This window comes from Lethenteron reissneri, chromosome 72, assembly GCF_015708825.2.
Source record: "Lethenteron reissneri isolate LAM-NWPU_2019-01 chromosome 72, ASM1570882v1, whole genome shotgun sequence".
Classification (NCBI taxonomy): domain Eukaryota; kingdom Metazoa; phylum Chordata; class Hyperoartia; order Petromyzontiformes; family Petromyzontidae; genus Lethenteron; species Lethenteron reissneri.
Window position 1 is genome coordinate 5,242,110 of NC_083850.1, and position 23,474 is coordinate 5,265,583.

A 23,474-nucleotide genomic window follows, 5' to 3' on the forward strand; every position below is an offset into this window, starting at 1 on the left:
CTGCAAGCGATGATGAAATTCTCGCTTGCAACTTTCATCAGCTGAGACCAGGCCACTTTTGGTTGGAATGGGATCCTGGGTGTACACCCACCACCGGAGTGGAAGAAAGGCAGGCGCATCTTACAGATGACTAGTCGATGGTCAGAGGACAGATCAGCTCCACGGTAGGTCCTGGTGTCAAGGACATGGGTTCGCATCCGCTGGTCCGTCACTATGTAGTCCAGCAGATGTTCTTGCTTGGACCCGACATGTATCCATGATGTTGTGTGGATGCGCCGATGCCGGAAGAGCGTGTTGGTAATTACAAGCCCATGGGCTGCACAAAAATCTAGCAGCCTCCTACCGTTATTATTGAGCTGATCTGGCCCATGCCTTCCAATCACTCCAGACCAGGTATCAGCATCATGACCAACTCGGGCATTGAAGTCACCCAACAAGATGACTCTGTCCCGAGTGGCCACTTTAGCCAGCACCTGTGACAGGAGGTCATAGAAAGAGTCTGACTCATCGGCTTTGCCTGCATCCCTCCACGGATGTTCGTCTTCGGTGGGGGCATAAGTAACCACGATCACCACTCCTCGCCTCTGGTTGATGGGAAGGCGAGCCCAAAGTATCCTGGGGCTTACAGCTTCCCACACCTCACCGCCACGCTCCCACGCCCCCTTCATTCTTTTGTTCAGAAGAAGAGCCACACCCTGTTGTTTGGCAGTCTCCTGCCCCGAGTAGAGGACTGTCCACCCCTCATGGTGGCAGGAGCCAGAACCGGTCCACCGGACCTCCTGAATGCCACAGAGATCCAGGCGGTACCGGTCCAGCTCCCGACAGAGGAGTGGCAGCCTCTCCTCCGCAGTGAGCGTTCGAACATTCCAGACACACACACACAGACACACACAGACACAGACAGCACGCTAACCACTACACTACCGTTCCCCCTACACAACACGCGCGCGCGCGTCCATAGGTACACATACACGCGCTTGCTGCAGACACACACGACTGTGAGGGTGCGTACGGCAGTAAACGACTGAAAGAATAAAGCGGAAATGCTGCGCGAGGAACGCCTTAGAGCTGCAACACATTTGTGTAATGCGAGCGTAAACACACAAACACATACAAAGACATACACACACATACATGCACACACATACACACAAACACACACATACATACACAGAGACATACACATACACACAAACACACACATACATACACACAAACACATACACAATACACACACACATACATGCAGACACACAGACAGACACATAACACACATACATACACACACACATACACAGAAAAACATACACACACATAGATACAAACACACATACATACACACAAACACATACACACACGTACATACACACATACATACAGACACGCAGACATACACATAAACACATACAAAAACCGACATACATACACACACACATAAACACACAAACACACACACATACATACACACATACATAGAGACACACAGACATACACATAAACACATACACACATAGACATGACCCGGCTTCGCCCGGGACTTGGATCCACCACGCCCAGCCGCCTTTGTCTCCCGAGTGCCGATGTGAAAACGCCACACCAGTTACTCGTTTTGAGGCTGAGTCCCTCCCTCGCCACTCTCCCTCCCTCGCCACTCTCCCTCCCTCACGACTCTGTAGAGGACGTGAAACTTTTATGAATTTACCTTAGATTCGCGTGGTGGGTGTCGAGGCCTAGCACCGTGCAGAGCCTCCCGCCTCGCCTGATTTTCCCACCCGGCTGACGCTGGGTACGGGTGCCGGTCCCCCCCCCCCTAGCGCTTGAACAATACTGAGTAATGGCTATTATTTAATTAATTACGGAGCCTATGAAAGTGGTGAAGGCGTGGCTAGCCGTTGGCAGGGGCAACCGCCGTCCAATGAAACTGCAGCCCTTGGCGAAGGCGTCGCTAGCCGTTGCCAGGTCCAATGAAAGCGGCGAAGGCGTCGCTAGCCGTTGGCAGGGGCAACCGGCGTCCAATGAAAGTGCGTATGGTCCGGAGACACACAGACACACAGACAGACAGACAGATTCACGATTTTATATATTATATATGTATGCGAGTCCATGTGTGTGCGTGGGTCCATGTGTGTGTCTCTTAGTCGATGTGTGTAAATCCATGTGTGCTTAGGTCCATGTGTGTGTGAGAGTCTACGTGTTTGAGTCGCTGTATGTGTGTATGTCGATTTGCGTGTGTAACTCAATGTGTATCTGAAGCGAATGTCTGTGCATGTGTGTCTAAGCCCATGTGTGTGTGTGTCTTTTTCACCCAGGCAACGCCGGGTACTTCCCGCTCATACTCTTATATCAGCGCACTTCATCTATCTGTGATGAACGCTGCACTTTCCATCGTTTTCATGCAGGGGGCGCTGCAAACCTACGCGCCCCCTGCATGAATGACGGAGGCGCAGGGACAGACGTTAGCTCACGTTGGAATCGATCTGGAGACGGCGGTTTTCTGGCACGGTCAGCTCTATGTCGCCTCATCTCCACCCTGCAATCCCAACCAGGTGAAAGTCCGCATCGAACCGAACCCCGGTAAGGCCATCTACTTAACGACTAGAGAAAATTCACGCGAAATGTTTTCAATGAAGGCTTCCAGATGTAAAATTATATAAGCTTTAATGAAGAAATAAAATTATCTAATTCAAAACGGAGCATCGGGAGTTTGCGTGGATGCGTCGTTCGTGCGCAATTTTTTTCGTGACTTTCCTGGCCCAAGGCCGTAAATGGTTGTGAGGGGGCTGTAGGCGGTCAGGCTTGCTTCAACCCATGGTTGTGAACATCCAGACGTTAATCGGCAAGGACCATTTTTTGTCCTAGTTCGCCAACATATAAGACGTCATGCAAATTTCGAATGAGTGTTGTGTGGAGAATGTATCTACTAGATGTGCTCTGCCTTGTAACCTAATACAAATCTGTACCAAAAATGCATTTCAAATGTGCTCTTAAAATTACCCCCTAGCTATGAAGCAGACCAGCAGACACGACATCTTTCATTTATCGATCTCTCCACGAAACAAAGGAATGTTTTACACAAACTATAACTAGCACAGTCTTCTGGGAGTGCATCATTGATTCAATGCAAGCCACCTGTGGAGCCTTATTGGTGCACAGCGTCTCAAGAGCAGCCGGGCTTGCTTCAACCGATAGTTACGAACATCCAGACGTTAATCAGCAAGGGGCATTTCTCGTCCTAGTTAGACAAAATCTACGTCAACACGTAAAACACAATTATAATTCGTGTTGTAGAGAATGTTCCTCTACGTGTAACTTTTGAGTGGCATTTTCTTCTAGATTTGAAGCTTCCGTGACTGCAAGGATTCATAATCTTAGGTTTTTTCGGTAAAGTCACGTAGGTGTGTGCTCCCTATTTCAAAGACAATGAGTTGCTCCAGAGGCAGACGCTTCCTAAAAACACAAAAATACCCTTTGACCTGTATCAGAAGAATGGGTCTCACCCGAGTTATCATTACAGGTTATTCCAAAACACTCTTTGTCCTAACATCACTTATTCAATATTTGACCCTTATAGACAAAATGTTACATGTACGCAATCAATCATTCAAGTATTCATTCTAAATTATGGAGTCATTTTAACAAAATTGAATTACTGCACTGAAATATACTGCAACAGGTTACATCGTATTAACAAGAAGCTATTTAAAAAAACAATATGCACCGTCTGCTTAACAGTTTATGTACAACATACTATTGCGCCATTCAAAACGAGTAGGCCATTGCATGCTGGCGTCTGGGTCAAAATTGAGCAAATTCCAAACAGGATCTTGTCCACATGCAGGCCGGTGCAGGGCCACCACCTTATGCCACACAGGGGCAGCTGCTACCTGGGGATGCTCTTCGAGTGTTTGAGACGATACGGTACAAAACTCTGAATTGCCGGGCGATTAAGCACCATATAAATGGAATTATTAGAACATAGTGAATGCTTGGGAGTGTATTGGTTCTCGCTCCTGGTTAGAGATCTACCCAACCCACACGTCCACAAACACTGGCCGCTCTTACCCTGCAAGTTGAACCTAGGAATTGATGGTTCAACTTCTTTCTTGTCATTAAAGGTCTGTGACAAAGGTGCATCTATTGGAGAACAATCGTCTCAAGCTTACACATCTACCGGGTCTCCATTTGACTTTGTATTGTCTCAGAGGAAGTCCACCCACACCTCCACTTCCACAAACTGCTGGGAGTTGCCTCGCTCTGCCTCACAGTGAGAATTCTCCTCCTGCTTCACGTTGCCTCCATCAATGTGAAGGTCCGATTTTGGAGTTGAATCTTCATCTTCACATTTTACCTTCACTTCTTCACTCTTCACCATCACTTCTTCACATTTCACCTCCTCATATTTCACCTCCTCATATTTCACCTCGATACCTTTAAAAGTGTCCAAGCTGGGATTTTCTTCCGGTTCTTGTTTCATGAGGGATGGGCTAATTGCGGCACTTTGACTTTCACAAGCTGATTTCAGACTCCACTCCTTGTGGATATTCTGATGCTTGTGTGTTCTCTGGTGTTTTTGAAGAATTTGTTTACGTGCAAACGCCGTCCCGCACAGAGTGCACCTGAAGGGTTTCTCTCCTGTGTGTGTTCTCTGGTGTACATGAAGAATTGATGAACGTGCAAACGCCTTCCCGCACAGAGTGCACCTGAAGGGTTTCTCTCCCGTGTGTGTTCTCTGGTGTACTACAAAAGCAGATGAATGTTTAAAGGCCTTCCCACACACACTGCACCTGAAGGGTTTCTCTCCCGTGTGTGTTCTCTGGTGTTCTACAAGAGTAATTGAATGTGCAAACGCCTTCCCACACACACTGCACTTGAAGGGTTTCTCTCCCGTGTGTGTTCTCTGGTGTTGTACAAGATTAGATGAAACTGAAAACTTCTTCCCACACACACTGCACCTGAAGGGTTTCTCTCCCGTGTGTGTCCTCTGGTGTCTTTGAAGATGTGGTGACTGTGCAAACCCCTTCCCACACACACTGCACTTGAAGGGTTTCTCTCCCGTGTGTGTTCTCTGGTGTGTTACAAGAGGAGATGAATATAAAAATGCCTTCCCACCCACACTGCACTTGAAGGGGTTCTCTCCCGTGTGTGTTCTCTGGTGTTCTACAAGAACAGATGACTGTGCAAACGCCTTCCCACACACACTGCACTTGAAGGGTTTCTCTCCCATGTGTGTTCTCTGGTGTAAATGACGATTTGATGAACATGCAAACCCCTTCCCACACACACTGCACTTGAAGGGTTTCTCTCCCGTGTGTGTTCTCTGGTGTTTTTTAAGAGTCGATGAACATGCAAACGCCTTCCCACACACACTGCACTTGAAGGGTTTCTCTCCAGTGTGTGTTCTCTGGTGTTCTACAAGAACAGATGACTGTGCAAACGCCTTCCCACACACACTGCACTTGAAGGGTTTCTCTCCCGTGTGTGTTCTCTGGTGTTTTTTAAGAGTCGATGAACGTGCAAATGCCTTTCCACACACACTGCACTTGAAGGGTTTCTCTCCCGTGTGTGTTTTCTGGTGTTCTACAAGAGCAGATGACTGTACAAACGCCTTCTCACACACACTGCACTTGAAGGGTTTCTCTCCCGTGTGTGTTCTCTGGTGTTCTACAAAAGTAGATGAACGTGCAAACGCCTTCCCACACACACTGCACTTGAAGGGTTTCTCTCCCGTGTGTGTTCTCTGGTGTTCTACAAGAGCAGATGACTGTACAAACGCCTTCTCACACACACTGCACTTGAAGGGTTTCTCTCCCGTGTGTGTTCTCTGGTGTTCTACAAGAGTATATGAACGTGCAAACGCCTTTCCACACACACTGCACTTGAAGGGTTTCTCTCCTGTGTGAGTTCTCTGGTGCTGTGTAAAATGTTCAGGACGATCCGTGCTGTATGCACACCGGTCACATTGTTGCCGTTTTGCACCGAGTCGCGCCGAGTATCTTTGCTCCATCAGACCAATTTTGCAGAGGAAGCGACAGCTGCAGACAGAAAAAAAGAATATCCACACCATCTACACATCAGTATCGAGGCATAGAGGAATGCATATATATAGTCACACGTGACTTACACATCTATAGTTATTCATATTTTATGATATAGGCAAAAACGTGCCCCAAATTCATCACGCGAGCTGTTATGGCACACAATGAGAGGGCAAATGGTCATAAACATGCCTGGAAGCGCTCGTATCTTCAAAATGAATGTTAACCCAAAACTCCGAGCACACAATTTAGGCTGTCTGGCTTCAAAAGGAATATTTATGAAAGCTAAATTCAGCTGACATAGCAAAGGGTGTTGAAAAAAATTACTATTTGTGTTATGCAGATATGCATAAATTAATGTTCAATCACAACTTAGAGGTGTGAAGCCAGACACATATGTCCTTGAATGGAGGGATGAACAGTTCCGACGTCAGCTGCACGTGTGCTTTGATAACTTACTGACTCCATTCTTATAAAGACTTCCAGAGGAAAACTTAAATAAACTACTGTTTTGATATAACCTCCCTGCTCAATAGCATTAATAGACTTTACTGCAAATACAAACTTGACACTGTCACACACTCAGAGGCGGAGCCAGGATTTCAGGTAGGGGTCGCAACCCCTCCAGCAATGAAAAATGATAGGAGTTGTTAGTAAGGACTTGTCCCTTGCTTTTTATTCGACGCGTGTGATCGGCATTGCGCTCGCTGAAGGTGATGCCTTCAGGGAAGTCGTGTACTGTATACGCCACTTCGCACAATTCTGCGAGTGGTTTGTAACTGCTTTGCCGTTACTTATGTTGTCCTCTCATAGAGTCCCTGAAATGTAATAATTTCCCACACGATGGCAGTGGGGGTCGCAAAATGCCGATTTATCTAAATATATAAAAGGGAAATGTGTGGATACGTGTCTGTTCGAAATGTTTAGCATACTTCCCAACATGCCACACACTTGAAATTTTGCATGTGGGTAGGTTCCAAACTGTACACAATGCAAAAAGTATAAAAATAGACTTTTGTATTTTAGGGGGGGGGGGGGGGGGAATGACCATGAAGTGTGTGGCGTTAACCCGCATCACACCTGAGTTAAGCGGTCTGCAATGCTGTCTGGAATTTCTAAGTGAACGCGACTTTTCAGCTCGCCACGCCATTCCCTTTCCAAGTGGCCAAAATCGACCTTGCATAGAAGTGGATTAAGGTTGAATTTCCTTCAGTGAAAACATCCGATTTAGGTAACTTGATTTGTTTCAGCTTTTTTCTTTCTTGCAAGAATCAATTTTTTTCTGGGTGTTTCAGTGAAATATGAGGGAATATGAAATTTATCCAAGACAAGAATCCAAGTCCCGGGCGAAGCCGGGTAGTGAAGCTATATAATAATAAACCCCAATGATCCCATCGAAATTAAGGATTTCTATCGGATCGTGGGGGGGGGGGGGGGGCACGTGCCACCCCACCCCCACTGGCTCCACCACTGTCACACACTGGCATGGTTCACAGGTGGTGGTGTGTCCAGACTCACGCCTGGCCACCTTCACCTGCTCAGTATTAATGCTTCCTCACTCCACCAAGTAATTCATTGAGGATCAATCAACACAGCCGAGGCTGCGTGTCTCTCCCTCTCTCCCCGTGGTTGCATTGATTTCCTTCCCAATCGCCGGGTTTCCCCTCCACATGTAGAAAGTGAACACCACCACGCGTCCAGAGTGAACACCGCCACGCGTCTAGAGTGACCACCGTCACGCGTCTAGAGTGAACACCGCCACGCTTCTGAATACAAGAGCGGTACAGCAGCTCAAGCGGGCGTGGCCTGGTAAAAAATGAAAAAAAACTGTGAATATTGAAAATAAAATAAAGTTACAAAGTAGCGAGCCAGGTGAAGAGAAATTAAAACTTAAGCAAGATACTCTGGTTCTTTCAATAAAGTGATGTAGAAAAAAACATTAAATAGCATATGATGTTTCGATTGCAACACAAGCAATCATCATCAGGTACAAATGAAAGAGAAAACAAACCTAGGAAACTTAGAAATGTAATGCAATACAACACAGAATCGGCTAACATAACAGTCAACACCCCACATGGTTGATTATTGATTATGTTCTTCCAAAGATTGCTCAATTTGAGAGAGAGACAAAACACAGACACGGAGACACATAGAGAGAGATGACACAGAGACACACACATAGACACACAGAGAGAGATGACACAGAGACACACAGAGAGAGACACACACAGAGACACACAGAGAGAGACACACACACATAGACACAGAGAGAGATGACAGAGACGCACAGAGAGAGACACACATAGGCACACAGAGAAACAACGCCTCTGTGTATTGTATTACATTGCTATGTTTTTTTCTTTTTTACCTTTTCTTGTTTCATAGTGTGTAATGGCAGAGATTAGGGATTCATAAAGTACAACGCAATCATATAAACAGAAACCTATGCATTGTTATATGAAGACAAGTCCAGATTTTGTGGTCGAGGTTTAGCAAATTGTTTTTATTAACATAGCATCGCAATTATTAGTAAAAAAATATATTTTTATAGCAATATATTGGGGGGGACATTTTGAGCAAATTTAATTATTATAACATATTATAATTATTATAACATATCATTATTATAACATATTATAATTCTAACATATTATAATTATTACAACATATTATAATTATTACAACATATTATAATTAGGGCCTTGTGTCAATGAGAGATTTGGAGGCTTGGTGACTGCACTTAATCAAACAAACTTCGTAACATTTGAAATGTAATGCAATACAACACAGAGAGTCGGTCAACACACAATGAACGCATAGACTGGCTGATTGCGTTCTTCCACAGATTGCTAAACTAAGCGAGAGAATTGAAGCAAACGCGATCAGCCGAGGGCAGGAGGCAAGGCCCCGCGTTGTAAAGTTCCAACCTGGACATCGCTTCCATGCTCGCTGCTACTCAATTGACATCCCAACGAGAGAGAGAGCGAGGCTCTACCTCGGTAAACAACAACCACCACAACAACCACCACCACATCCACAACCACCACCACATCCACAACCACCACACAACCACCACCACAACCACCACCGCAACCACCACCGCAACCACCACCACCACCGCAACCACCGCCGCAACCACCGCCGCAACCACCGCCGCAACCACCGCCGCAACCACCGCCGCAACCACCGCCACAACCAACTCCACAACCACCACAACCACCGCAACCACCACCGCAACCACCACCACCACCGCAACCACCACAACCACCACCACCACCGCCGCAACCACCACAACAACCACCACCACAATCACCACAACAACCACCGCAACCACCACCGCAACCACCACCACAACAACCACCACCACAACAACCACCACCACCGCCGCAACCACCACCACAACAACCACCACAACAACCACCACCACAACAACCACCACCACCGCCGCAACCACCACCACCACCGCAACCACCACCACCACCGCAACCACCACCACCACCGCAACCACCACCACCGCAACCACCACCGCAACCAACATAACCACCACCGCAACCACCACCACCACAACCACCACAACAACCACCACCACCGCCGCAACCACCACCACAACAACAACCCCAACAACCACCATAACCGCGATGATAATTTCTCACCTCGTTTTTCAGTGCACGGGCGGAGCGACAACTTCCTGGTCCCTCGTGACGTCACGCGGCAGCAGGTGACATGACGTCACTTGCGGGGTACGATGACACTCCCCTCCCACAATGAGCGGCTCTCAACTCGCGACGGCTTTCACGAATACATTATGTTAATGAGCCGCCAGTTACCGGCCGAGCGGAGATGACGTCACGCTCAAGAGTGCGGTGGTGGGGGGTGGGTGACATGACGTCACTAGCAGGGCACACCTCCCCCTGGCGTTTGACGCCGATGAGGTCACGCTGAGCGGTGACGTCAGAGGGCGGGGTCGGAGTTCAAGTTTGTTGACAGAAGGGGAGCGGCAGTGTCGTGGTGAGCGCTGCGCTCCGCACCGACCAGCCGAGTTCCATTCCCGCTCGTGGCCAACACTGCCAGTGACGACTTTCTGAACCGGTCCTGAGCCTCCCCTACGTCGACTCAGCCTCAAACGAGTGCGGTGTGTCAACATCGCCACTGGGGAGATAAAGGCGGCCGGGCGTGGTGCTGGCCACCCACCCCCTCGTGTGCCGTCCCACCCTTAATAGGTGCTCGCTAACAGCACTTGCCCCTAGAGTCTGTTGCCTCCCTATCGCCGGAACCAGTCCATGTTTGCAGATGTGGCTCATGTCAGGCAGAGATTGCAACCAGGTGGTCCGTTGTCAACAGGTGCAATCACAAGAGCGGCGTCGGCCCAGCTGCAGACTCACGACTTGATGGATCTTGGGAGGGAAGATGAGCTGCTGGATGTTGGTGGCAGCAATGGAAGCCAGGACAGCAACATTGCCGCAGGTAGCACAAGTTATACTGGTTGGAACCTCCTGGTTACACCAGCCCACAGGGGATTATTGTGTCCGTCCGTCCGTCCGTCGTGCAGGAAGGGGCTGGGTGGGGAGAGAGGGGCTGGGTGGGGAAGGTGGGGAGGGGCTGGGTGGGGAGGGGCTGGGTGGAGAGGGTGGGGCTGGATGGGGAGGGGCTGGGTGGGAAGGGAGGGACTGGGTGGGGAGGGGAGGGTGGGGAGGGGCTGGGTGGAGAGGGTGGGGCTGGATGGGAGGGGTGGGGCTGGGAGGGGCTGGGTTGGGAGGGGAGGGTGGGGAGGGGCTGGTGGGGGGTGGGAGGGGTGGGGCTGGGTGGGGAGTGGCTGGTCACCCCGTGGTGCCCTTATAAAACTCAATGTTTAACCTACTCACGCCGGCTTGTGCCCTCCCTCACAGTCGGGCATATTTGCGGAATACACCACGCCGCCGTTGACCCTGGCCATTGACCGAGCAACCCAACGTTCCTACCAGCTCCCTCCGCAGGAATGTGTTTCTGTTCATTTCCCATCACAACAACGGCAACAATGAAATAACCTAAGAGTTAAATATTACCGCTTGATGGAATAAATTATCCTTCACTTGCACTAAGTGGAGTGGAATTTACTGTTGCGTTGCACAATTTATTGAACAAATTGTGATAGCCTTGTGACCTTTACAACTGACACACTGCCCCAAACAAGATGTAAATTTTGATCTTGTTCAAGGATTATTAAAGGCCCGAACATTATAACTCTGTGTGCGTTTTTTTTGTGCGTTGATATGCAAATTCCTTTGTCAAGGGGCCCTCCTCCTCTAACCCAGCTTAAATATACGCTGCCAAGCTTGGTGATGTTCATTCAGACGCTGTATTTCCGACAGCCCTGCTCTTCACCTGAGGACGGCTGCTTGCGTTGTGGCCGAAACGTCGTTAGAATTGTATTTTATTATATAAAATTTTTATTATTTTATTATTTTCCTTCTACGTGACTTTACCGAAAGAACCAAGAAGATGAATCCTTGCAGTTATGAAAGCTTTAAATCGAAATCTTTAGAAATAGTTTGAAACAATCCAGAACGGTTTGCTTTCATGGAAACATTCCAACTGTGATTGTATTTGTTTGGGATGTCCCCGCGGCAGTCGAGGTTTTTGGCAATGATCTGCAGGGATGGTGCCTTTCCGTTCCTAGCCGCGAGGGCATATCCTTGTTACTGCGCCGTCCGTTAGCGTTGGTTCACATTCAGAGCAGTGAAGAAGCCCGCTTATCTTGCTTAAGTTGTTGAGTTGCGTCGGCAATAAACCCAAAGGGCAACCTTACCCGGTAAATACAGTAAACCATATAGTAAACCACTGTAGTCTTCGTTCCTGCAATGAAGGAATAACAAAGCTACACCAACTCTCCCCCGAAGCCCTCTTCTGGCTAGCAGACCTCGACATTTTCATTTATCTCCTGAACATATTACCAGATTTGGAGTAAATTGTAATATGGTGCCACCTAGTAGCGATACAGCTCAGACGAGTCTTTTACTGGTAGGAACGAAGTGGACCAGACCACCAATAGATTAATGTGTCCGTCCGTCCGTCCGCGTCCGTCCGTCCGTGTATCAACATCGCCCCCTACTGCAAACACTTGGCATGACCCTGTCCGACAAGATGGCCGCCCGCTCCCCCTGCGATCTGTGAATTAAACAAGATGGCCGTCGCTTCCGGCGCATCACGGCAAAACTTTAAACTTCGCTTCAAAATTACTTTACTGAAACGCAGCACGTTTATTTAAAAAAATACTTTACTGAAACGCAGCACGTTTTTTTAACACAGAGACAAGAAACATTTATTAACACAGAGACGAGATACATTTAATCGCCTTATTTGTGCACGAAAAGCACGGCACGAGGCCTAGTGCGGCAGGCTTCGCGAGGCCTAGTGCGGCAGGCTTATTAACACAGAGATGAAACGCAGCACGTTTATTTTAAAAAAATTACTTTACTGAAACGCAGCACGTTTTTTTAACACAGAGACAAGAAACATTTATTAACACAGAGACGAGATACATTTAATCGCCTTATTTGTGCACGAAAAGCACGGCGCGAGGCCTAGTGTGGCAGGCTTCGCGAGGCCTAGTGCGGGAGGCTTATTAACACAGAGATGAAACGCAGCACGTTTATTGTTGTTGTTGTGCATATTGGCAGTGGTGCCTGACTCGGCTGAATCTGCAGCCCGGCAGCGGCAGAGCAGAGGCAGCGAGAGGCCTCGTCGCTGCTGCTATTCACTCGCTTATAGTTCTACCGTGTTCACTACATCTCTGTCGTGTTCACTATCATCTCTACATCTCTGTCGTGTTCACTACATCTCTGTCGTGTTCACTATCATCTCTACATATCTGTCGTGTTCACTATATCTCTGTCGTGTTCACTATCATCTCTAGATCTCTGTCGTGTTCACTATATCTCTGTCGTGTTCACTATCATCTCTACATCTCTGTCGTGTTTACTACATCTCTGCCGTGTTCACCACATCTCTGCCGTGTTCACCACATCTCTGCCGTGTTCACCACATCTCTGCCGTGTTCACTACATCTCTGTCGTGTTCACTACATCGTATTCACACGCAAGTATTTCTACTTGTGCTGCAATCTTTGATTATTTAGCTGCTGGCTGCATGTTTGGTGGCGATGCTACCGTTATAGCAGCACCAACTGCGGTTGGTTCTGGGTCCATGGAAACGACGCTTTTTACTGCGAGTTTGTAAAGGGTTCCAGCAGCAAATGCGGTCTCTGTTTCAGCAAGCATCTTTTCAACGTGGGCGTCCAGACAACCATTGGGGTCTTCAAAGTCGTGGTTGTTTTCGGTATCCATGTCGTGCGCGCGAATAAAAACTCGAAGTGCCAAACAAACACTGCTCAATGTAGTACTGTTATATGAATATGCCAAACGCCCGTTTATTCAACTCTATGTAGACGACATAAAATGCACCAAGGTGCCGTTTATTCCCTCTATTTTATTTCACCTTTATACTAGTAAATGCATTCGAGTTTCCCCATCTAAGGTCAATTAATCTCAGATGTGATCGTTTGGAAATGAAAGACTACGAGTCTTTAAATCTCACAGCGTTTCTTGTCAAAACAAACACTTTTAATTAACGTTACACTAGAATACAGTATTTTTTTTAACTCCTCTATACCCGGTCGATATCCCTGTACCGGTACTAAGTATTATTCCTACCAGCCCACCCCGCAGGGTCCTGTTAAGTAAACGGACGGCAAAGCTTAGTTATAGATTCATGTTCATCATCATTACACTGGTCAACAAAAAAAAAATTCTGTCCTGGACTTTTGCAGCTATTTTAGACTAATTTCTGATCTCAGATTTGCTCTATCACATCTAATTTTATGCTATCGGCATAACCCATTTTCATTGATTTTACCCGAAATTAACTGTCACTTATGATTGCAAGTTGTTGCGAGTCAGTGACTGCTTTAGTGTTAAAATATGGTGCTGTATTTTTAGGATAGTATGTTTATAATATCATTGTATGGAGATATCCACATTTATTTAATATTTTTCTTCTGCAGTTTTTATTGAAAACACAATATTTCATATCTCAAAAACCTGATGTGGTAGACAAAAGCTGATGCCAGATTTGGAATCAGCACCCAAAATTACCTTAAAACCGTTGGAATACCTTATGCCAGAAAAAGTGTGTTGACCAGTGTTATCAACCATAATTAAATCCAATGCTGGATGGAGGCCTCTCCAAGATGTCATCATCAAATTTTCTTGCAATGCAACATTTCACGGAGCACCTGCACACAAGCCGATTTCAGAGCTGTCCATCTTTGATCTTTAAAGGTGCATTTGAAATTGTTTTTATACTCCTACTGATGCTCCTGCTGTTGTGGAGTGACTCATGCAGCCAGCTATGGCTACAGGGTTTGTGGAACATGTTTTTTGTCGTTTATTGTGAAATTTCGGTCATAGTTCCTATGATCACTGTTACATTGCTTATGGCTTTATTTTGGTGATTTCGAAAAGTTTTTTGGTTTAGCCATGTTTGTTTGTTGTAGTACGGAGTTAGAATGATGGCTTTAATCTAAGTTGTCTTGTGGTTGTTGTTGTTGTTTGACTGGCATCCCACTGGGATTTTTGCACAGCGTTGGTGTACGGTTCTTTTTTCTGGAAGACTTTGCAGTTTTTCCATGGATTTTTCTGTTTGCGCATAGTCACTTTGACATGTTTTCTAGTTCATGTTTTTGTTTTTTATTTGTTGCGGTTGCACCCGATTCAAGAGCCGAATGGCTCACAGGGCTATACCAAATACATGAAAATGAAATGAAACTGTTAAGGCTATATGGGGGATCTTTCTGTTTGTGTTAGGTGCTCGCTAACAGCACTTGCCCCTAGTCTGCCCAGGCTATATGGGGGGTCTTTGTCTTAGGTGCTCACTAACAGCACTTGCCCCAACATTCTGTACAGGCTATACGGGGGATCTTTGTGTTTGTGTTAGGTGCTCGCTAACAGCACTTTCCCTGACATTCTGTCCAGTCTACACGGGGGATGTTTGTCTTTGTGTGTTGGGAGCAAGTTTGAGTGGCGTGTAGCCGTGGGAGTTGAACGGGAGCCTGCTGCTACTGACAGTCGTTGACTCCGGTTGGACAGACGCTGATAGACAGACACACACAGACAAGACAGGTGGACAGACACAGACAAGAGGAACACAGAGACACAGAGACGACATAGACACATGCAGAGAGAAACACACAGAGGCGAACAGAGACACAGACGGGCAGAGAGATGTTGAATCGAACTAACTGAACTCGCTCCATTGAAAGAGTTTACTTGATAATTGCCCATCCCCAGAAGTCGTTCTAGTTTCTATTTATTTCATTGTGTGTGGTGTGAACGTGTAAGCAATGTGGGATATCGATGTACACGGATATGAACAAGATCAGCAGACAAGACGTCTTTCATCCTCTTTGGTTCTTTCAGTAAAGTCACGTAGGTAGAACAAATAAAATAATAATAAATAAATCACGTTTCGATCGCAACACGAGCGATCGTCCTCAGGCGAAAACATCCAGACATTGTCGCGGCAGAAGTCACGTGAGCTACGGCACGTGACAAAGATGAGGTGACCCCCCCCCACCGTGGCTCGCCCCGCTCAGCTGAGAATTGTTTCAATGCGGTGGGCTCACGCTAAATTGATTTCTGTAAGACGAAGTTAGTTTGAAACCCCACTGGCGATACTCTTTTATAGAAGCGCACAACTTCATCTGTGACAAACGTTGCACTTTCCGTCATTTTCATGCAGGGAGCGCTGTAGACCTACACGCCCCCTGCATGAACGACAGAGGCACAGGGACAGACGTTCAATCGCGTTGGAATCGATCTGCAGACGGCGGTCTTCTCCCAACCAGGTGAAAGTCCACATCGAAGAGAATCCCCGGCAAGGCCATCTACTTCACGACGAGAGAAAATTCACACTAAATGTCGTTTTCAATTAAGTCTTCCAGATGTAAAATAACAAGCTTTTAATGAAGAAATATAATTATCTAATTCAAAACATAATACAATTCGTTGTAGCCGAAACGTCGTGAGAATTATTTTGTTTTATTTTTATTATTTTATTACTTCCCTTCTACGTGACTTTACCGAAAGAACCAAGAAGATGGATCCCTGCAGTCACGAAAGCTTTAAATCGAAATTCAAAGTTGTTTCATTTTCAAACTTCAAAACGGAGCATCGAGAGCTGCGTGGATGCGTCGTTCGTGCGCAATTTTTTTCGTGACTTCCCTGGCCCAAGGCCGTAAATGGTTGTGAGGGGCGTCGCAGGTGGTCCCGCCTTGCTTCAACCCATAGTAGTGAACATCCAGACGTTAATCGGCAAAAAACATTTCTTGTCCTAGTTCACCAACATATAAGACTTAATGCAAAATTCGAATGAGTGTTGTTTTGGAGAATGTATCTACTAGATGCGCTCCTGCTTGTAACCGAATACAAATCTGTACCAAAAATACATTTCACATGTGCTCTTAAAATTACCTCCTTGCTATGAAGCAGATCAGCAAACACGACATCTTTCATTTATTAATCTCTCCACAAAACAAAGGAATGTTTTACACAAACTATATCTAGCACAGCGTTCTGGGAGTGCGTCATTGATTCAGTGCAAGCCACCTGTGGCCCCTTATTGGTGCACAGCGTCTCAACAGCAGCCGGGCTTGTTTCAACCGATGGTTGTGAACATCCAGACATTTATCAGCAAGGAGTACTTCTAGTCCTAATTCGACAAAACCTACGTCAACAGGTAAGACTAAATTATAATTCGTGTTGTAGAGAATGTATCTCCTCTACGTGTAACTTTTAAGTGGTATGTCTTGTAACTGATGAACGATCTGAGTGTGCTCCCTATTTCAAAGATAATGAGTTGCTCCAGAGACAGACGCTTCCTGAAAACACAAAATACCCTTTGACCTGTATCAGAAGAACAACGGGTCTCACCCGAGTTATCTTTACAGGTTATTCCAAAACACACTCTGTGTCCAAACATCACTTATTCAATGTTTGACCCTTATAGACAAAATGTTAAATGTACGCACACAATCATACAAGTATTCATTCTAAATTATGGAGTTATTTGAACAAAATTGAATTACTGCACTGAAATATACTGCAACAGGTTACATCGTATTAACAAGAAGCTATTTAAAAAAATATATGCACCATCTGCTTAAGTGTATGTACAACATACTATTGCGCCATTCAAAACGAGTAGGCCATTGCATGCTGGCATCTGGGTCAAAATTGACCAAATTCCAAACAGGCTCTTGTCCACATGCAGGCCGGTGCAGAGCCACCACCTTGTGCCACACAGGGGCAGCTGCTACTTGGGGATGCTCTTCGAGTGTTTGAGACGAGAGACGAGATACGATACAAAACTCCGAATTGCCGGGGCGATAAAGCACCATAAAAATGGAATTATTAGAACAAAGTGAATGCTTGGGAGCTCATTGGCTCTCGCTCCTGGTTAGAGATCTACCCAACCCACACGTCCATAAAGACTGGGCGCTCTTACCCTGCAAGTTGAACCTAGGAGTTGAGTGTTCAACTTCTTTCTTGTCATTAAAGGTCTGTGACAAAAGGTGCATCTATTGGAGCTACATAGTCTCAAGCTTACACATCTACCGGGTCTCCATTTGACATTGTATTGTGTCGGATGAAGTCCACCCACACCTCCACAAACTGCTGGGAGTTGCCTCGCTCTGCCTCACAGTAAGAATTCTCCTCCTGCTTCACGTTGCCTCCATCGATGTGAAGGTCCGATTTTGGAATTGAATCTTCATCTTCACATTTTACCTTCACTTCTTCAATCTTCACCATCACTTCTTCACTCTTCACATCACTTCTTCACTCTTCACCATCACTTCTTCACATTTTACCTCGATACCTTTAAAAGCGTCCAAGCTGGGATTTTCTTCCGGTTCTTGTTTGATGAGGGATGGGCTCATTGCGGCACTTTGACTTTCACAAGCTGATTTCAGACTCCAGTCCTTGTGGATCTTCTGATGCTTGTGTGTTCTCTGGTGTCTTTCAAGAGCAGATGACTGTGCAAACGCCTTCCCACACACACTGCACTTGAAAGGGTTCTCTCCCATGTGTGTTCTCTGGTGTGCATGAAGAGCAGATGAACGTGCAAATGCCCTCCCACACACACTGCACTTGAAGAGTTTCTCTCCCGTGTGTGTTCTCTGGTGTATTACAAGAGCAGATGAATGTGCAAACGCCTTCCCACACACATTGCACTTGAAGGGTTTCTCTCCCGTGTGTGTTCTCTGGTGTGCTACAAGAGCAGATGACTGTGCAAACGCCTTCCCACACACACTGCACTTGAAGGGTTTCTCTCCCGTGTGTGTTCTCTGGTGTGCTACAAGAGCAGATGACTGTGCAAATGCCTTCCCACACACACTGCACTTGAAGGGTTTCTCTCCCTTGTGAGTTCTCTGGTGTGTTACAAGAGTAGATGACTCTGAAAACGCCTTCCCACACACACTGCACTTGAAGGGTTTCTCTCCCGTGTGTGTTCTCTGGTGTGCTACAAGAGTAGATAAACGTGCAAACGCCTTCCCACACACACTACACCTGAAGGGTTTCTCTCCCGTGTGTGTTCTCTGGTGTTTTACAAGAGTATATGAATCTAAAAACGCGTTGCCGCACACAGTGCACTTGAAGGGCTTCTCTCCTGTGTGAGTTCTTTGGTGCCTTGTCAAATGTCCAGGACGATCCGTGCTGTATGCACACCGGTCGCATTGTTGACTTTTGGTACCGAGCTGCGCCGAGTGCCTTTGCTCCATCAGACAAATTCGACAGAGGAAGCGACAGCTGCAGACAAAAAAAAAGTTATATCCACGTCAGTATCGATGCACAGAGGAATGCATATTTACACAGTAACACATGACTTATAAGTCGACACTTATTCATATATTCATGATATAGTGAAAAAGTTTACCAAATTCATCACACGAGCTGTTCTGGCACACAATAAGAGGGCGAATGGTCATAAACATGCCTGGAAGCCCTCGTATCTTCAAAATGAATGTTAACCCAAAACTCCGAGCACACAATTTTGGCTGTCTAGCTACAAAAGGAATATTTATGAAAGCTAAATTTAGCTGACAAAGCAAAGGGTGTTGAAAATAATACTATTTGTTTTATGCAAAAATGCATAAATTAATGTTCAATCGAATGAACAGATCTGACTTCAGCTGCATGTGTGTGCTGTGTTAACTTCTTGACTGTTTCCATTCTTATAAAGTTCCAGAGGAAAACAAAAACAAACTTGTTGTCATATAACCTTCGTGTTCAATAGAGTTAATAGACTTAACTGCCAACACAAACTTTATACTGGAACACACTGGCATGGTTAACAGGTGGTGGTGTGTCCAGACCCATGCCTGGCCACCTTGATCCGCTTACTGTTAATGCTTCCTTACTCATCCAAGTAATTCAATGAGGATGAATCAACACCCCCGAGGTTGCGTGTCTCTCTCACTCCCCGTGGTGAGATGTTAACTACCTTTCCTGGCATACAGGAAGTCGTGGGTTCATCCCAACCCTGAAGCCTGCTGTATATTTTTAGTTTGCGTGTGTTTCTCTCTTCCCGTGGTCAGGTGGATTTCCCTCCGGATCCCCCGGTTGTCCCCACTCCACATGCAGAGAGCGAACACCACCACGCGTCCAGAGTGAACACCACCACGCGTCAAGAGTGAACACCGCCACGCGTACAGAGTGAACACCGTCACGCGTCCAGAGTGAACACCGCCACGCGTCTAGAGTGAACACCGTCACGCGTCCAGAGTGAACACCGCCACGCGTCCAGAGTGAACATCGCTACGCGTCCAGAGTGAACACCGCCACGTGTCTAGAGTGAACACCGCCACGCCTCTAGAGTGAACACCACCACGTGTCTAGAGTGAACACCACCACGCGTCCAGAGTGAACATCGCTACGCGTCCAGAGTGAACACCGCTACGCGTCCAGAGTGAACACCGCCACGCTGTTGACAATCCCCACCTTGTTGTTATTGTTGTTGTGGGCAGGTCGCTTCTCAAAACAAGAGTGGTATAGCAGCTCAAGCGGGCGTGGCCTGGTAACAAATGAAAAAAAAAACGTGAATATTTAAAATAAAACAAAGTTACAAAGTAGCGAGCCAGGTGAGGAGAAATTAAAACTTAAGCAAGATACTCTTTGGTTCTTTCGGTAAAGTCACGTAAAATAAATAAATAAATTTTTAGTTTCAGTTTCATTTATTTGGTATAGCCCTGTGAGCCATTCGGCTCTTGAATTGGATGCAACCGCAACAAACAAAAAACAAAACCATGAACGAGAAAACATCTTAAAGTGACTATGTGACTGTGCAAACATAAAATCCAGGGAAAAACAGCAAAATATTCCACAAAAAGCATCGTACACCAACGCTGTGTGCAAATAGCATACGACGTTTCGATTGCAACACAAGCAATCATCATCAGGTACAAATGAAAGATAAAAAAACCTAGTAAACTTATAAATGTAATGCAATACAACACAGATAGTCAGCTAACATAACAGTCAACACCCCAACTGGTTGATAACGTTCTTCCAAAGATTGCTCAATTTGAGAGAGAGACAAAACACAGACACGGAGAAACATGGACAGACACATAAGCAGAGAGATGACACAAAGACACAGAGAGAGAGAGACACACACATAGGCACACAGAGAGAGATGACACAGAGACACACAGAGAGAGACACACACATAGGCACACAGAGAGAGATGACACAAAGACACACAGAGAGAGACACACATAGACACACAGAGAGATGACACACACAGGCACACAGAAAGATGACACACATAGGCACACAAAGAAACAACGCCTGTGTCGAGGCCTTAGAGAGAGGGGGGCAGAGAGAGGGGAGGTCGAGAGGGGGGGGGGGGGTAGAGAGAGGGGGGGTAAAGAGAGGGGGGAGGGCAGAGAGAGGGGGTAGAGAGAGAGAGGGGGGGGGGCAGAGAGAGGGGGTAGAGAGAGAGGGGAGGGGGTAGAGAAATTAGCATGTCAATGCAAGGCCGTAGCCATGGAGTCAACATTGGGGGGGACCAAATATTCCAGGGGTCTGGGGTTCCCCTCCCCCCCAGAAAAATATCTAAATTTGAAAACTCATTTCCTGCAATTTCCTCCCTAAAATATTTTTTAAAGTTCACTAACACATGGGATGGAATTTATTTTATTTGATACAATAATGTCTAATAGTGTATTGTATTACATTGCTATGTTTTTTCTTTTTTACCTTTTCTTGTTTCATAGTGTGTAATGGCAGAGATTAGGGATTCATAAAGTACAATGCAATCATATAACAGAAATCTATGCATTGTTATATGAAGACAAGTCCAGATTTTGTGGCCGAGGTTTAGCAAATAGTTTTTATTAACATAGCATCGCAATTATTAGTAAAAATATTTTTTTAGAGCAACATATTGGGGGGGGGGGGGGCATTTTGAGCAAATTTGATTATTGGGGGGGATATGTCCCCTCAATATATATTATAATTATTATAACATATCATCATTATTACAACATATTATGATTATTATATATTCTAATTAAAATAACATTTAATAATTATTACAACATATTATAATTATTACAACATATTATAATTAGGGCCTTGTGTCAATGAGAGATTTGGAGGTTTGGTGACTGCACTTAAACAAACTTCGTAACATTTGAAATGTAATGCAATGCAACACAGAGAGTCGGTCAACACACAACTAACGCATAGCCTGGCTGATTGCGTTCTTCCACAGGTTGCTAAACTAAGCGAGAGAATTGAAGCAAACGCGATCAGCCGAGGGCAGGAGGCAAGGCCCCGCGTTGATAAGTTCCAACCTGGACATCGCTTCCATGCTCGCTGCTACTCAATTAACATCCCTACGAGAGAGAGAGAGTGAGGCTCTACCTCAATAAACAACAACAACCACCACAACAACAACCACCACAACAGCGATGAGAATTTCTCACCTCGGATTTCAGTTCACGGGCGTAGCGGCAACTTCCTGGTCCCTCGCGACGTCACGCGGCAGCAGGTGACATGACGTCACTTGCGGGGTACGATGACACTCCCCTCCCCCAATGAGCGGCTCTCAACTCGCGACGGCTTTCACGACACATTATGTTAATGAGCCGCCAATCCTTATTTGGGCTTTGCCCAATAAGGATTGGCACTGGGACATATCGGCAGCGGCCGAGCAAAGATGACGTCAAGCTCAAGAGCGCGGTGGTCGGGGGTGGGTGACATGACGTCACTAGCGAGGAACACCTCCCCCTGGCGTTGACAACATCAGCTAGTTGCTCTTAAACTAGTCCTAAATCCTGCCAAAACCAAGGTGCTATGCTTCTCACCAGGACTAAAGCGGGAAGTTATTTTCCCCCAATTACATTCCTTAAATAATGATCAAATAGAGCAAGTCAAGATCTATAAGTATCTTGGGGTCATCCTGGATTCAAAACTGAATTTTGAAGATCACATTGATTATATTGGGAAAAAGACAAAAATTAAAATTGGTTTTCTATATCGACACAAGCACTGCTTCCCTCCTATGTTCCGTTTGGAATTGATTAAAGCTACCATACTGCCTCTACTTGATTACTGTGACATTGTGTATAAATCAGCCCCAAGTACTGTACTGAAGAAGCTTGACTCAATGTATCACTCGGCCTTAAGATTTGCATTGAACTGCCCATATAGGACTCACCACTGTGATCTCTACATTGGGTCAAACTTAACATCTCTGAATGTTCGACGGCTTGTGCACCAGATCTTATTTATTCATGATGTACTTGCAAAAAAATCTGCAGATTACCTGCTGAATCTCGTCTCTGTTTCAAAGAACAAATTTTACCTAAGGTCTACACTCATTTACCAGCTTAATATTCCCTATTGCCGTACATATACTGGAGGAAGGGCCTTTGCTATTGATGCCCCCAGGGTCTGGAATGCTGTTGCAAATAAATTGAAACTTGAGTCACTACCTATGAGATCTTCACTCAAAACTGCTCTAGAGGAGTTGTACACCCCTAGCTGCCAGTGCTATTCAGTGACCTAAAATTAAATGTTTCGCTCCGGATGATCGCTACAAAGTATGACCTGTGTTTTGATTTAGTGTGCTGATCTTAAAGGTGCATTGAAAAATTACAATACTCCGATTGATGCTCCTGCTGTTGTGGAGTGACTCATGCAGCCAGCTATGGCTGCAGGGTTTTGGTAGTAGATGTTGTTTATGCCATTTATTGTGAAAATTCCGTCACAGTTCCTATGGTTGCTTTTTCATTGCTTTCATGGCTTTATTTTGGTGATTTCGAAAAGTGTATTGGTTTAGCCATGTTTGTTTGTTGTAGTACAGAGTTAGACTGATGGCCTTAATCTAAGCTGT

General features: G+C 45.9%; 2 protein-coding genes across 3 annotated transcripts in view; both read right to left on the minus strand.

Annotated features, from left to right (window-relative positions):
- LOC133361284 (zinc finger protein 239-like) overlaps positions 1–23,474 on the minus strand; it is an 807,570-nt gene that overhangs the window by 33,709 nt on the left and 750,387 nt on the right. The gene's annotated exons all lie outside the window — the stretch shown is intronic.
- Positions 1,893–22,124, minus strand: LOC133361264 (zinc finger protein 883-like). Of its 2 annotated transcripts, XM_061580176.1 has the most exons (4): positions 22,063–22,124; positions 20,072–20,144; positions 18,116–18,880; positions 1,893–5,939 (listed from the first exon to the last, which is right to left on the minus strand). In XM_061580176.1, exons 3-4 carry the CDS (start codon positions 18,850–18,852, stop codon positions 4,199–4,201), a joined length of 2,478 nt encoding a protein of 825 aa, XP_061436160.1. In that variant the 5' UTR covers positions 18,853–18,880; positions 20,072–20,144; positions 22,063–22,124; the 3' UTR covers positions 1,893–4,198. The 2 variants fall into 2 exon arrangements, with proteins under 2 accessions (XP_061436160.1, XP_061436159.1); XM_061580175.1 differs by lacking the exons at positions 18,116–18,880; positions 20,072–20,144; positions 22,063–22,124 and adding an exon at positions 9,692–9,734 and having other exon boundaries at positions 1,893–6,032.

Bases quoted from the DNA above. Each gene is read 5' to 3' on its own strand.
- LOC133361264 (XM_061580176.1), bottom strand. From the start codon at position 18,852: ATGGAGCAAAGGCACTCGGCGCAGCTCGGTACCAAAAGTCAACAATGC. The intron at 5,940-18,115 runs GTTTGCACAGTC...GTGTGCATACAG, and splicing joins TGCAGTGTGTGTGGGAAGGC to CACGGATCGTCCTGAACATT.